Source organism: Panulirus ornatus, chromosome 52, assembly GCF_036320965.1.
Source record: "Panulirus ornatus isolate Po-2019 chromosome 52, ASM3632096v1, whole genome shotgun sequence".
Taxonomy (NCBI): Eukaryota; Metazoa; Arthropoda; class Malacostraca; order Decapoda; family Palinuridae; genus Panulirus; species Panulirus ornatus.
In genome coordinates, this window is record NC_092275.1 from 296561 (window position 1) to 309566 (window position 13006).

The window sequence follows — 13006 nt, forward strand, 5'->3', positions numbered from 1 at the left end:
CATGGCTCCATCCGCTGCCAGATCCACTCCCAGATATCTAAAACACCTCACTTCCTCCAGTTTTTCTCCATTCAAACTCACCTCCCAATTGACTTGACCCTCAACCCTACTGTACCTAATAACCTTGCTCTTATTCACATTTACTCTTAACTTTCTTCTTCCACACACTTTATCAAACTCAGTCACCAGCTTCTGCAGTTTCTCACATGAATCAGCCACCAGCGCTGTATCATCAGCGAACAACAACTGACTCACTTCCCAAGCTCTCTCATCCCCAACAGACTTCATACTTGTCCCTCTTTCCAAAACTCTTGCATTTACCTCCCTAACAACCCCATCCATATACAAATTAAACAACCATGGAGACATCACACACTCCTGCCGCAAACCTACATTCACTGAGAACCAATCACTTTCCTCTCTTCCTACACGTACACATGCCTTACATCCTCGATAAAAACTTTTCAGTACTTCTAACAACTTTCCTCCCACACCATATATTCTTAATACCTTCCACAGAGCATCTCTATCAACTCTATCATATGCCTTCTCCAGATCCATAAATGCTACATACAAATCCATTTGCTTTTCTAAGTATTTCTCACATACATTCTTCAAAGCAAACACCTGATCCACACATCCTCTACCACTTCTGAAACCACACTGCTCTTCCCCAATCTGATGCTCTGTACATGCCTTCACCCTCTCAATCAATACCCTCCCATATAATTTACCAGGAATACTCAACAAACTCATACCTCTGTAATTTGAGCACTCACTCTTATCCCCTTATATATATATATATATATATATATATATATATATATATATATATATATATATATATATATATATATATATATATATATATATATATATATATATATATATATATATATATATATATATATATATATATATATATATATATATATATATATATATATATATATATCTTTTTCTTTCTTTCAAACTATTCGCCATTTCCCGCATTAGCGAGGTAGCGTTAAGAACAGATGACTGGGCCTTTGAGGGACTACCCTCACCTGGCCCAATTCTCTGTTCCTTCTTTTGGAAAAAAAAAAAAAAAAAAAAAAAAAAAACGAGAGGGGAGGATTTCCAGCCCCCCGCTCCCTCCCCTTTTAGTCGCCTTCTACGACACGCAGGGAATACGTGGGAAGTATTCTTGCTCCCCTATCCCCATATATATATATATATATATATATATATATATATATATATATATATATATATATATATATATATATATATATATATATATATATATATATATATATATATATATATATATATATATATATATATATATATATATATATATATATATATATATATATATATATATATATATATATATATATATATATATATATATATATATATATATATATATATATACAGAAATATATATAAATATATATATATATATATATATATATATATATATATATATATATATATATATATATATATACAGAAATATATATAAATATATATATATATATATATATACATATATATATATATATATATATATATATATATATATATATATATATATATATATATATATATATATATGTATATATATATATGAATATATATGTATATATATATATATATATATATATATATATATATATATATATATGTGTGTGTATATATATATATACATATATGTATTCGACTGAGTCTGTTTGATTTAAATCTTCACGCTTACGTAACAATGATATTTGTCTTGACTCCACTTAGATTGATACTATAGTATATAAAATGATGGTACCTCTCATTAAGAGCTGGAAGAAGAGGGCTGTCTTTTGGGGTGATCATGGATCCTATCAAAGGCAGGAATTCCTCTTTAGATCCATAGAAGTAGCATTCACCTAAAACAGAAGAGTATATGGGTTGTGTATTGATAATCCGTATATGTAATCGAAGCCTTTTTCATTGCCTGATGATAGGAAATTCTATCTTTCTTTCCTTCATACCTGTTCGACTTTTCCCGCGTTAGCGAGGGAACAGACGAAGTAAACTCCTCATCTGCTCACATCCATTCTGTAGCTGTCTTGTGCAATGTGTAGAAACTAAAGACAACCACCACGCCCCACAGACCTTTCCGTGGTTTTCCTAGGTGCTTAATATGTCCTGGTTCAGTCCAGTGACACCATGTCGCCCCTATAAACCACGTCACTCCAATTTACTCTATCCCTTGCAGGGTATTACCTTCTTGCATGTTCAGGCAAGGGAACACTTAAGCTTTTTTCTCTCTCCATCCTACCACTTCCAGTTTCTCCTTGTGCCCTCCATTATAACATATAAATCCTCTTCTGTCAAACTTTTCTAACTCATTCTCTCCATAAGTCCAAACCATTTGAGTAGACCCTCATCAGCTCTGAACAATACTCTTCTTATTACCACATCTCTCTCTTACCCTATTATTGTTTAATCGATCAACCCTTCTCACACCACATATTGTCCTCAAACATTTAATTTCCAACACATGCATTCCCCTTCGTACATTCTCATCCATAGTTCATGCCACGCATCCATATAACATAGCTTGGGCTATTATACCATTACACATACCCACTGTCTCATCTTGCACAAAGCGACCTCTATATTCACACCATCCTTAGTGCTCCCAAATCTTACACCCCCTCACCCACCCTATGCCTCACTTCAGCTTCGATTGTTCTACTCCCAGCCACGCCCACTCAAGTATCTAAAAGATTTCACTTCCTCCAAATTTTCTCTATTCAGACTCACACTCCAGCTAACTTTTTTTTGCACTGCCAAAACAAATAAACCTACTTTTATTCACAATTACTCTCAATTCTTTTTTCCATTCACACAGCCTCCCATCACACAGCCTTCCAGATTCAGACCTCAACTTTAGTAGATTCTTACTCGAATCTGCCACTAGTGCTGTGTCATCGCAGACGACAAAGACTCACCTCCCAGATCCATCCCATATCACTAAGAGACTGCATACCTGCTCCTTTTTCCAATACTCTTGCGTTTACTTCCTTCACCAACTCATCCGCAAATAGACCAAACAGCCATGGTGACATCAAGCACCCCCTTCGCAGACCCATCTTCACTCGAGCCACTCCTTCCTCACTACTTGCTCTCAAGCACGCCTTGCTCTCTTGATTGATTAAAACTCCTAGCTGCTCCTAATAGCTTTCCTACCACACCATATATTCATAAAACCTTCCACAGAGCATCTCTATTAACCATACGATACGCTTTATCCGTGTTCATAAATGTCACATTCAGCTTCATCTGTCACCCTCAGCATTTCTCACACACATTCTTCAAAGCAAACACGTGATCCACACATTCTTTACCACTCCTGAAACCACATTGTTGCTCCCCTTTTTTTGATATTCTGGGCATGCCATAACCTTCTCATTCACCACCCTTCTATACAACTTATTCAGCACACTCAACAAACTTTATAATTTGAACGCTCTTTATATCCCCCCTTTGCCTTTATATAGTGCAACTATAAATGCATTCCGCGAATCTTCAGTCATCTTACCATGATCTATGCGTACATTAAAAATCCCAACTAACCAATCAACAACACCGTTACCCCTCTTATGAAATCCTTGTAATGCTATCCACTCCTCCCAGCCTGTCAGATTTTATCCTACACAAGTCTTTCAACACTTTTGTTTTGACCAAACTACTTTCCATGGCTCTTTCACTTCACATGCTTCCCCGACCCAAACACCCTACATCTGCCATTATATTATCAAACACATTCAACGATCCTTCAAAAACTCACTTTATCTCTTCACTTCATCACTGCCTGTTACCTCTTCCTCATTTGCCTCCTTCACCGATTTTCATTTTTCTTCTCTTATTTTCCTCACACTTCTAACTTCATTCCAAAACATTTTCTTTTTTCTCTGAAGTTTGCTTACATTCGCTTATTCTAACTCCCATTTGCCCTCTTTTTCAACTCTCGAATTTTCCCTTTGACATCCTGCCACTTTCTTTATAAATCTCCCAGTCACTCTCACCCCTTCCCGCAAGTAACGACTGTAAAACTCTCTTTTTTTATCTGACGAGCTAGTTAAATTCCTCATTCCACTACCCCTATACATTCCCTCCTGACCACCAACCATCTACCGCATGCCACACATATCTCTCGCACATGCTTGCCTAAATATAACATTCTTTACCCACTCCCCGAACATTTTTCACTTTCACCTTTTATCACTACATCTATCCTCTCCTGGTATATCTTCACACACGTTTTCTTATGGAGCTTACTTAGTTTTAGCAAATTCTTTCACATATCATTTCCTCTTATCATACACTCTGTTCAAATCTTCACCCTCGCTAGCCATTTATTAGGGAATCCAATAATGCAATAATGATATATATATATATATATATATATATATATATATATATATATATATATATATATATATATATATATATATATATATATATATATATATATATATATATATATATATATATATATATATATACTAGAAAGGATGACAATTTTGCGCTTGATCAATATATTCCTAGGAGTCCACGGGGAAATTGAAACAAGATAAGTTCCCAAGTGCACTTTCATATAATAATCACATCACGGGAGACGCAAGAGAGAAATATAAGTCAGTTGATATACACAAAGAATAATTATCTTAGTATTAGTGAAGGTCTATACAAATTAGATAACCTTCTTGTTGATAAAATTTGTAAAATGACAAGTTTATGAACGTTCATTATATGTCTTAGACAATCGCATGTTTACCAAATGGCGTCCTAGCTTCGTCTCTGCGATGTATATCAACTGGCACATATTTCTCTCTTTTGTCTCCCTTGATGATGTGATTATTACACGAAAGTGCACTTGGGAACTTATCGTGTTTAATTTTTCCCGTGAATTTATAGGAATATATATATATATATATATATATATATATATATATATATTTTTTTTTTCTTTTTTTGCTTTGTCGCTGTCTCCCGCGTTTGCGAGGTAGTGCAAGGAAACAGACGAAAGAAATGGCCCAACCCACCCCCATACACATGTATATACATACGTCCACACACGCAAATATACATACCTACACAGCTTTCCATGGATTACCCCAGACGCTTCACATGCCCTGATTCAATCCACTGACAGCACTTCAACCCCGGTATACCACATCGATCCAATTCACTCTATTCCTTGCCCTCCTTTCACCCTTCTGCATGTTCAGGCCCCGATCACACAAAATCTTTTTCACTCCATCTTTCCACCTCCAATTTGGTCTCCCTCTTCTCCTCATTCCCTCCACCTCCGACACATATATCCTCTTGGTCAATCTTTCCCCACTCATTCTCTCCATGTGCCCAAACCATTTCAAAACACCCTCTTCTGCTCTCTCAACCACGCTCTTTTTATTTCCACACATCTCTCTTACCCTTACGTTACTTACTCGATCAAACCACCTCACACCACACATTGTCCTCAAACATCTCATTTCCAGCACATCCATCCTCCTGCGCACAACTCTATCCATAGCCCACGCCTCGCAACCATACAACATTGTTGGAACCACTATTCCTTCAAACATACCCATTTTTGCTTTCCGAGATAATGTTCTCGACTTCCACACATTCTTCAAGGCTCCCAGGATTTTCGCCCCCTCCCCTACCCTATGATCCACTTCCGCTTCCATGGTTCCATCCGCTGCCAGATCCACTACCAGATATCTAAAACACTTTACTTCCTCCAGTTTTTCTCCATTCAAACTTACCTCCCAGTTGACTTGACCCTCAACCCTACTGTACCTAATAACCTTGCTCTTGTTCACATTTACTCTTAACTTTCTTCTTTCACACACTTTACCAAACTCAGTCACCAACTTCTGCAGTTTCTCACATGAATCAGCCACCAGCGCTGTATCATCAGCGAACAACAACTGACTCACTTATATATATATATATATATATATATATATATATATATATATATATATATATATATATATATATATATATATATATATATATATATATATATATATATATATATCTATATATATCTATATATATCTATATATACATATATATATATATATATATATATATATATATATATATATATATATATATATATATATATATATATATATATATATATATATATATATATATTAAGTATAGTAGGATTGAGGGACAAGTCGGTTGGGAGGTAAGTTTGAATGGAGAAAAACTGGACGAAATGAAGTGTTTTAGATATCTTGGAGTGGATTTGGTAGAGGATGGAACCATGAAGCGGAAGTGAATCATAGGGTAGGGGAGGGGGTGAAAGTCTGGGAGCGTTGAAAAATGTGTGAAAGTCGAGGACGTGATCTTGGAAAGCAAAAATGGGTATGTTTGAAGGAAGAGTGGTTCCAACAATGTTGTATGGTTGCGAGGCGTGGGCTATAGATAGAGTTGTGCGGAGGACGGTGGATGTGCTGGAAATGAGGTGATTTGATCGAGTAAGTAATGAAAGGGTAAGAGAGAAGTGTGGTAATAAAAAGAGTGTTGTTGAGAGAGAAGAGGGTGCTCTGAAATGGTTTGGTCACATGGAAAGAATGAGTTAGGAAAGATTGACAAAAAGGATGTATATATCAGAGGTGGAGGAAACGAGAAGTTGGAGACCAAATTCAAGGTGGAAAGGTGGAGGAAAAGATTTTGAGTGATCAGGGACTGAACATACAGGAGGGTGATAGGTGTGCAAGGAATAGAGTGAATTGGAGCGATGTGGTATACCGGGGTCGACGTGCTGTCAATGGATTGAACCAGGGCATGTGGAGCGTCTGGATTGTATCAAGGAGAGTTTTGTGGGGTCTGGATGTGGAAAGGGAGCTGTGGTTTCGGTGCATTATACATGACAGCTAGAACCTGAGTGTAAACGAATGTGGCCTTTTTTTGTGTTTCCCGAGTACTAACTCGCGCACATGCGGGGGCAGGGGGTTATCATATAATGTTTGCCGGGGTGGCGACGGGAATGGCAGACAGTATGAACTATGTACATGTGTATAGATGTATATGTCTCTGTGTGTATATATATGTAAACGTTAAGATGTATAGGTATGTATATGTGCGTGTGTGGACGTGCATGTATATACATGTGTATGTGGGTGGGTTGTGCCATTCTTTCGTCTGTTTCCTTGCGCTACCTCGGTAACGCGGGAGACAGCGACAAAGTATAATAAATAAGTGACAAAAAAGATATATATATATATATATATATATATATATATATATATATATATATATATATATATATATATATATATATATATATATATATATCGTAGAAGGCGACTAAAGGGGACGGGAGCGGGGGGCTAGAGACCCTCCCCTTCTTGTATTTTAACTTTCTAAAAGGGGAAACAGAAAAAGGAGTCACGCGGGGAGTGCTCATCCTCCTCGAAGGCTCAGATTGGGATGTCTAAATGTGTGTGGATGTAACCAAGATGAGGAAAAAGGAGAGATAGGTACTATGTTTGAGGAAATGAGCCTGGATATTTTGGCTCTGAGTGAAACGAAGCTAAAGGGTAAAGGGGAAGAGTGGTTTGGGAATGTCTTGGTAGTGAAGTTGGGGTTAGTGAGAGGACAAGAGCAAGGGAAGGAGTAGCACTACTCCTGAAACAGGAGTGGTGGGAGTATGTGATAGAGTGTAAGAAAGTAAATTCTAGATTGATGTGGGTAAAACTGAAAGTTGATGGAGAGAGATGGGTGATTATTGGTGCATATATACCTAGGCATGAGAAGAAAAATCATGAGAGGCAAGTGTTTTGGGAGCAGCTGAATGAGTGTGTTAGTGGTTTTGATGCACGAGACTGGGTTATAGTGATGGGTGATATGAATGAAAGGTGATTAATGGGGCAGTTGAGGGAATGATTGGTATACATGGGGTGCTCAGTTGTAAATGGAAATGGTGAAGAGCTTGTAGATTTATGTGCTGAAAAATGACTGGTGATTGGGAATACCTGGTTTAAGTATGCGTATGTAAGTAAGAGAGATGACCAGAGAATCTTATTCGATTACGTGTTAATTGACAGGCGCGCGAAAGAGAGACTTTTGGATGTTAATGTGCTGAGAGGTGCAATTGGAGGGATGTCTGATCATTATCTTGTGGAGGCGAAGGTGAAGATTTGTAGAGGGTTTCAGAAAAGAAGGAGAATGTTGGGGTGAAGATTGTGGTGAGAGTAAGTTAGCTTGGGAAGGAGACTTGTGTGAGGAAGCACCAGGAGAGACTGAATACTAAATGGAAAAAGGTGAGAACAAAGGACGTAAGGGGAGTGGGGAGGAATGGGATGTATTTAGGGAAGCAGTGATGGCTTGCGCAAAAGATGCTTCAGGCATGAGAAGCGTGGGAGGTGGGCTAGAAAGGGTAGTGAGTGGTGGAATGAAGAAGTAAGATCATCAGTGAAAGAGAAGAAAGAGGCAATTGGAAGATTTTTGCAGGGAAATAATGCAAATGAGTGGGGTATGTATAAACGAAAGAGGCAGGAGGTCAAGAGAAACGTGCAAGAGGTGAAAAATAAGGCAAATGAAAGTTTGGGTGAGAGAGTATCATTAAATTTTAGGGAGAACAAAAAGATGCTTTGGAAGGAGGTAAATAAAGTGCGTAAGACAAGGTAACAAATGGGATCTTCAGTGAAGGGGGCTAATGGGGAGGTGATAACAAGTAGTGGTGATGTGAGAAGGAGATGGAGTGAGTATTTTGAAGCTCTGTTGAATGTATTTGATGAAAGAGTGGCAGATATAGGGTGTTTTGGTCGAGGTGTTGTGCAAAGTGAGAGGGTTAGGGAAAATGATTTGGTAAACAGACAAGAGGTAGTAAAAGCTTTGCGGAAGATGAAAGCCTGCAAGGCAACGGGTTTGGATGGTATTGCAGTGGAATTCATGAAAAAAGGGGGGGACTTTATTGTTGACTGGTTGGTAAGGTTATCTAATGCATGTATGATTCATGGTGAGGTGCCTGAGGATTGGCGGAATGCGTGCATAGTACCACTGTACAAAGGCAATGTTCTCGAGATATGTTCTCGACTTCCACACATTCTTCAAGGCTCCCAGAATTTTCGCCCCCTCCCCCACCCTATGATCCACTTCCGCTTCCATGGTTCCATCCGCTGCCAGATCCACTCCAAGATATCTAAAACACTTCACTTCCTCCAGTTTTTCTCCATTCAAACTCACCTCCCAATTGACTTGACCCTCAACCCCACTGTACCTAATAACCTTGCTCTTATTCACATTTACTCTTAACTTTCTTCTTTCACACACTTTACCAAACTCAGTCACCAGCTTCTGCAGTTTCTCACATGAATCAGCCACCAGCGCTGTATCATCAGCGAACAACAACTGACTCACTTCCCAGGCTCTCTCATCCCCAACAGATTTCATACTTGCCCCTCTTTCCAAAACTCTTGCATTCACCTCCCTAACAACCCCATCCATAAACAAATTAAACAACCATGGAGACATCACACACCCCTGCCGCAAACCTACATTCACTGAGAACCAATCACTTTCCTCTCTTCCTACACGTACACATGCCTTACATCCTCGATATATATATATATATATATATATATATATATATATATATATATATATATATATATATATATATATATATATATATATATATATATATATATATATATATATATATATATATATATATATATATATATATATATATATATATATATATATATATATATATATATATATATATATATATATATATATATATATATATATATATATATATATATATATATATATATATATATATATATATATATATATATATATATATATATATATATATATATATATATATATATATATATATATATATATATATATATATATATATATATATATATATATATATATATATATATATATATATATATATATATATATATATATATATATATATATATATATATATATATATATATATATATATATATATATATATATATATATATATATATATATATATATATATATATATATATATATATATATATATATATATATATATATATATATATATATATATATATATATATATATATATATATATATATATATATATATATATATATATATATATATATATATATATATATATATATATATATATATATATATATATATATATATATATATATATATATATATATATATAATATATATATATATATATATATATATATATATATATATATATATATATATATATATATATATATATATATATATATATATATATATATATATATATATATATATATATATATATATATATATATATATATATATATATATATGAGCAGATTTCATTTCTATATATCATTATTCTTATCATTAATTTCATCTTATACCTACATGTAATTATGGCACATACAATTATACATATCTAGTACCTGTTTGTGTGAAGTGTCGAGACATATACATCTTTAAATCTATGGTGACCACAATTAGGACGTGGTCACCCTGCTTTACCAAGGTGTCCATGGCGTCAGGAAACTCTGACTGCTTTCTGAAGATCATACGTGCTTCCTTCTCCAGGTCGGCGACCTCACGGAATATTCCAGACTCCACAGACTGCAAAACGGTGCCATAGATTAGTCTACGATGATGAAAGAGTTTAAATGGACACCCTTTTTATTGAGTAATTTCCTCTTCCTTAAATAGAAGTTACTAATATTGAATATCTAAGTTACAATATGCACTGCGTGGTAGGGTCGTATAGTTAAACATTACCAGGAATTATGATGATTCGTTTCACTGTGTCTATCACTCGACGGGGTCCTTTGTAACTATCAGGTGATCTAAACTTTTGTCTTTCTATAGCTCAAATTCTTTCCCCATCTGGTGTTTATCGTAATTCACCTCTCAAGAACAAACACACACACACACACACACACACACACACACACACACACATATACACACACACATGCTAGAGACATGGCAGCAGAACAGTTCATCACCTACCACGAAGCAAGCAACAGAGTGACCGTCCCAAGTCTCTCGAACCATCACATGACCCCATCCAACAGTATGTGATGAGGCTAAATCACCATCCCCGCCACTGTCAAATCCCACATCTGATATCGCTGTTCTTAGTTACATGTCTGACACCACAAATACATCACAAACAGACAGTCTCGTAAATCACTATTGTAAACATCCCTATTCAAAGATAGAATGAAAATTAGCCTCAACGTTTGTATTTGTATTACTTATGTCTTGTTAACGGCCTCGTAGACATAACCTCCACTTCTCACTTCTGTGTATTTCATCCTTTTAATCTTAGTCTCTGGCTCCGCAGCAAATTAAAAACACCATCAACAATTATTCTCATAATTACACTAAAAGAAAAGATGATAACAAAGACTCTTTATTCCTCTAATTGCTCTCACAACAAGTAGAATATATTCAAACAAAAGGTTTATACCATTTTAAGCCATCATCATTGCTTCTGTTCTTCTCCTTTTATAAAATTTCAATCTACATGCAAGACATTGAGTGAGCACAAAAGGATTTCGTCTCTTACCCGCATATACTGTAACTCGGCGGAATCAGCAGATAATATCAGGGTCACTGAAGGGTCATCCACCACGTCCCTAAGCGTCTGGTAGGGCTGTGGGATGTGCCTCACGGCCAGAAGAGACATAAGGTTGCCAGCGTAGCTCTTCGTCAACACCACGGTAGTCAGGAGCCAAAGTGCCAACATTATACGCTCCCAGTGCAAGTAAGGAAGTTCTGGTATCTCTATAAAGATCACATGAAATAAATAATGTATAAATATATATATATATATATATATATATATATATATATATATATATATATATATATATATATATATATATATATATATATATACACAGTCTCTCCTGAGACTGTGTGGAAAAAGGTGAGAACAATGGAAGTAAGGGGAGTAGGGGAGGAATGGGATGTATTTAGGGAATCAGTGATGGATTGCGCAAAAGATGCTTGTGGCATGAGAAGAGTGGGAGGTGGGCTGTTTAGAAAGGGTAGTGAGTGGTGGGATGAAGAAGTAAGAGTATTAGTGAAAGAGAAGAGAGAGGCATTTGGACGATTTTTGCAGGGAAAAAATGCAATTGAGTGGGAGAAGTATAAAAGAAAGAGACAAGAGGTCAAGAGAAAGGTGCAAGAGGTGAAAAAAAGGGCAAATGAGAGTTGGGGTGAGAGACTATCAGTAAATTTTAGGGAGAATAAAAAGATGTTCTGGAAGGAGGTAAATAGGGTGCGTAAGACAAGGGAGCAAATGGGAACTTCAGTGAAGGGCGTAAATGGGGAGGTGATAACAAGTAGTGGTGATGTGAGAAGGAGATGGAATGAGTATTTTGAAGGTTTGTTGAATGTGTCTGATGACAGAGTGGCAGATATAGGGTGTTTGGGTCGAGGTGGTGTGCAAAGTGAGAGGGTTAGGGAAAATGATTTGGTAAACAGAGAAGAGGTAGTAAAAGCTTTGCGGAAGATGAAAGCCGGCAAGGCAGCAGGTTTGGATGGTATTGCAGTGGAATTTATAAAAAAAAGGGGGTGACTGTATTGTTGACTGGTTGGTAAGGTTATTTAATGTATGTATGACTCATGGTGAGGTGCCTGAGGATTGGCGGAATGCGTGCATAGTGCCATTGTACAAAGGCAAAGGGGATAAGAGTGAGTGCTCAAATTACAGAGGTATAAGTTTGTTGAGTATTCCTGGTAAATTATATGGGAGGGTATTGATTGAGAGGGTGAAGGCATGTACAGAGCATCAGATTGGGGAAGAGCAGTGTGGTTTCAGAAGTGGTAGAGGATGTGTGGATCAGGTGTTTGCTTTGAAGAATGTATGTGAGAAATACTTAGAAAAGCAAATGGATTTGTATGTAGCATTTATGGATCTGGAGAAGGCATATGATAGAGTTGA

General features: G+C 36.0%; 1 protein-coding gene across 1 annotated transcript in view; it reads right to left on the minus strand.

The window, feature by feature from the left end:
• The window catches only part of LOC139764953 (probable glutamate receptor), a 47021-nt gene that overhangs the window by 12914 nt on the left and 21101 nt on the right, over positions 1 to 13006 (minus strand). Inside the window, exons 3-5 of the mRNA XM_071692011.1 lie at positions 11624 to 11841; positions 10488 to 10668; positions 1805 to 1904 (exon numbers count right to left, since the gene is read on the minus strand). Coding sequence (XP_071548112.1) covers positions 1805 to 1904; positions 10488 to 10668; positions 11624 to 11841 — 499 coding nt within the window. The remainder of the gene's footprint in view (positions 1 to 1804; positions 1905 to 10487; positions 10669 to 11623; positions 11842 to 13006) is intronic.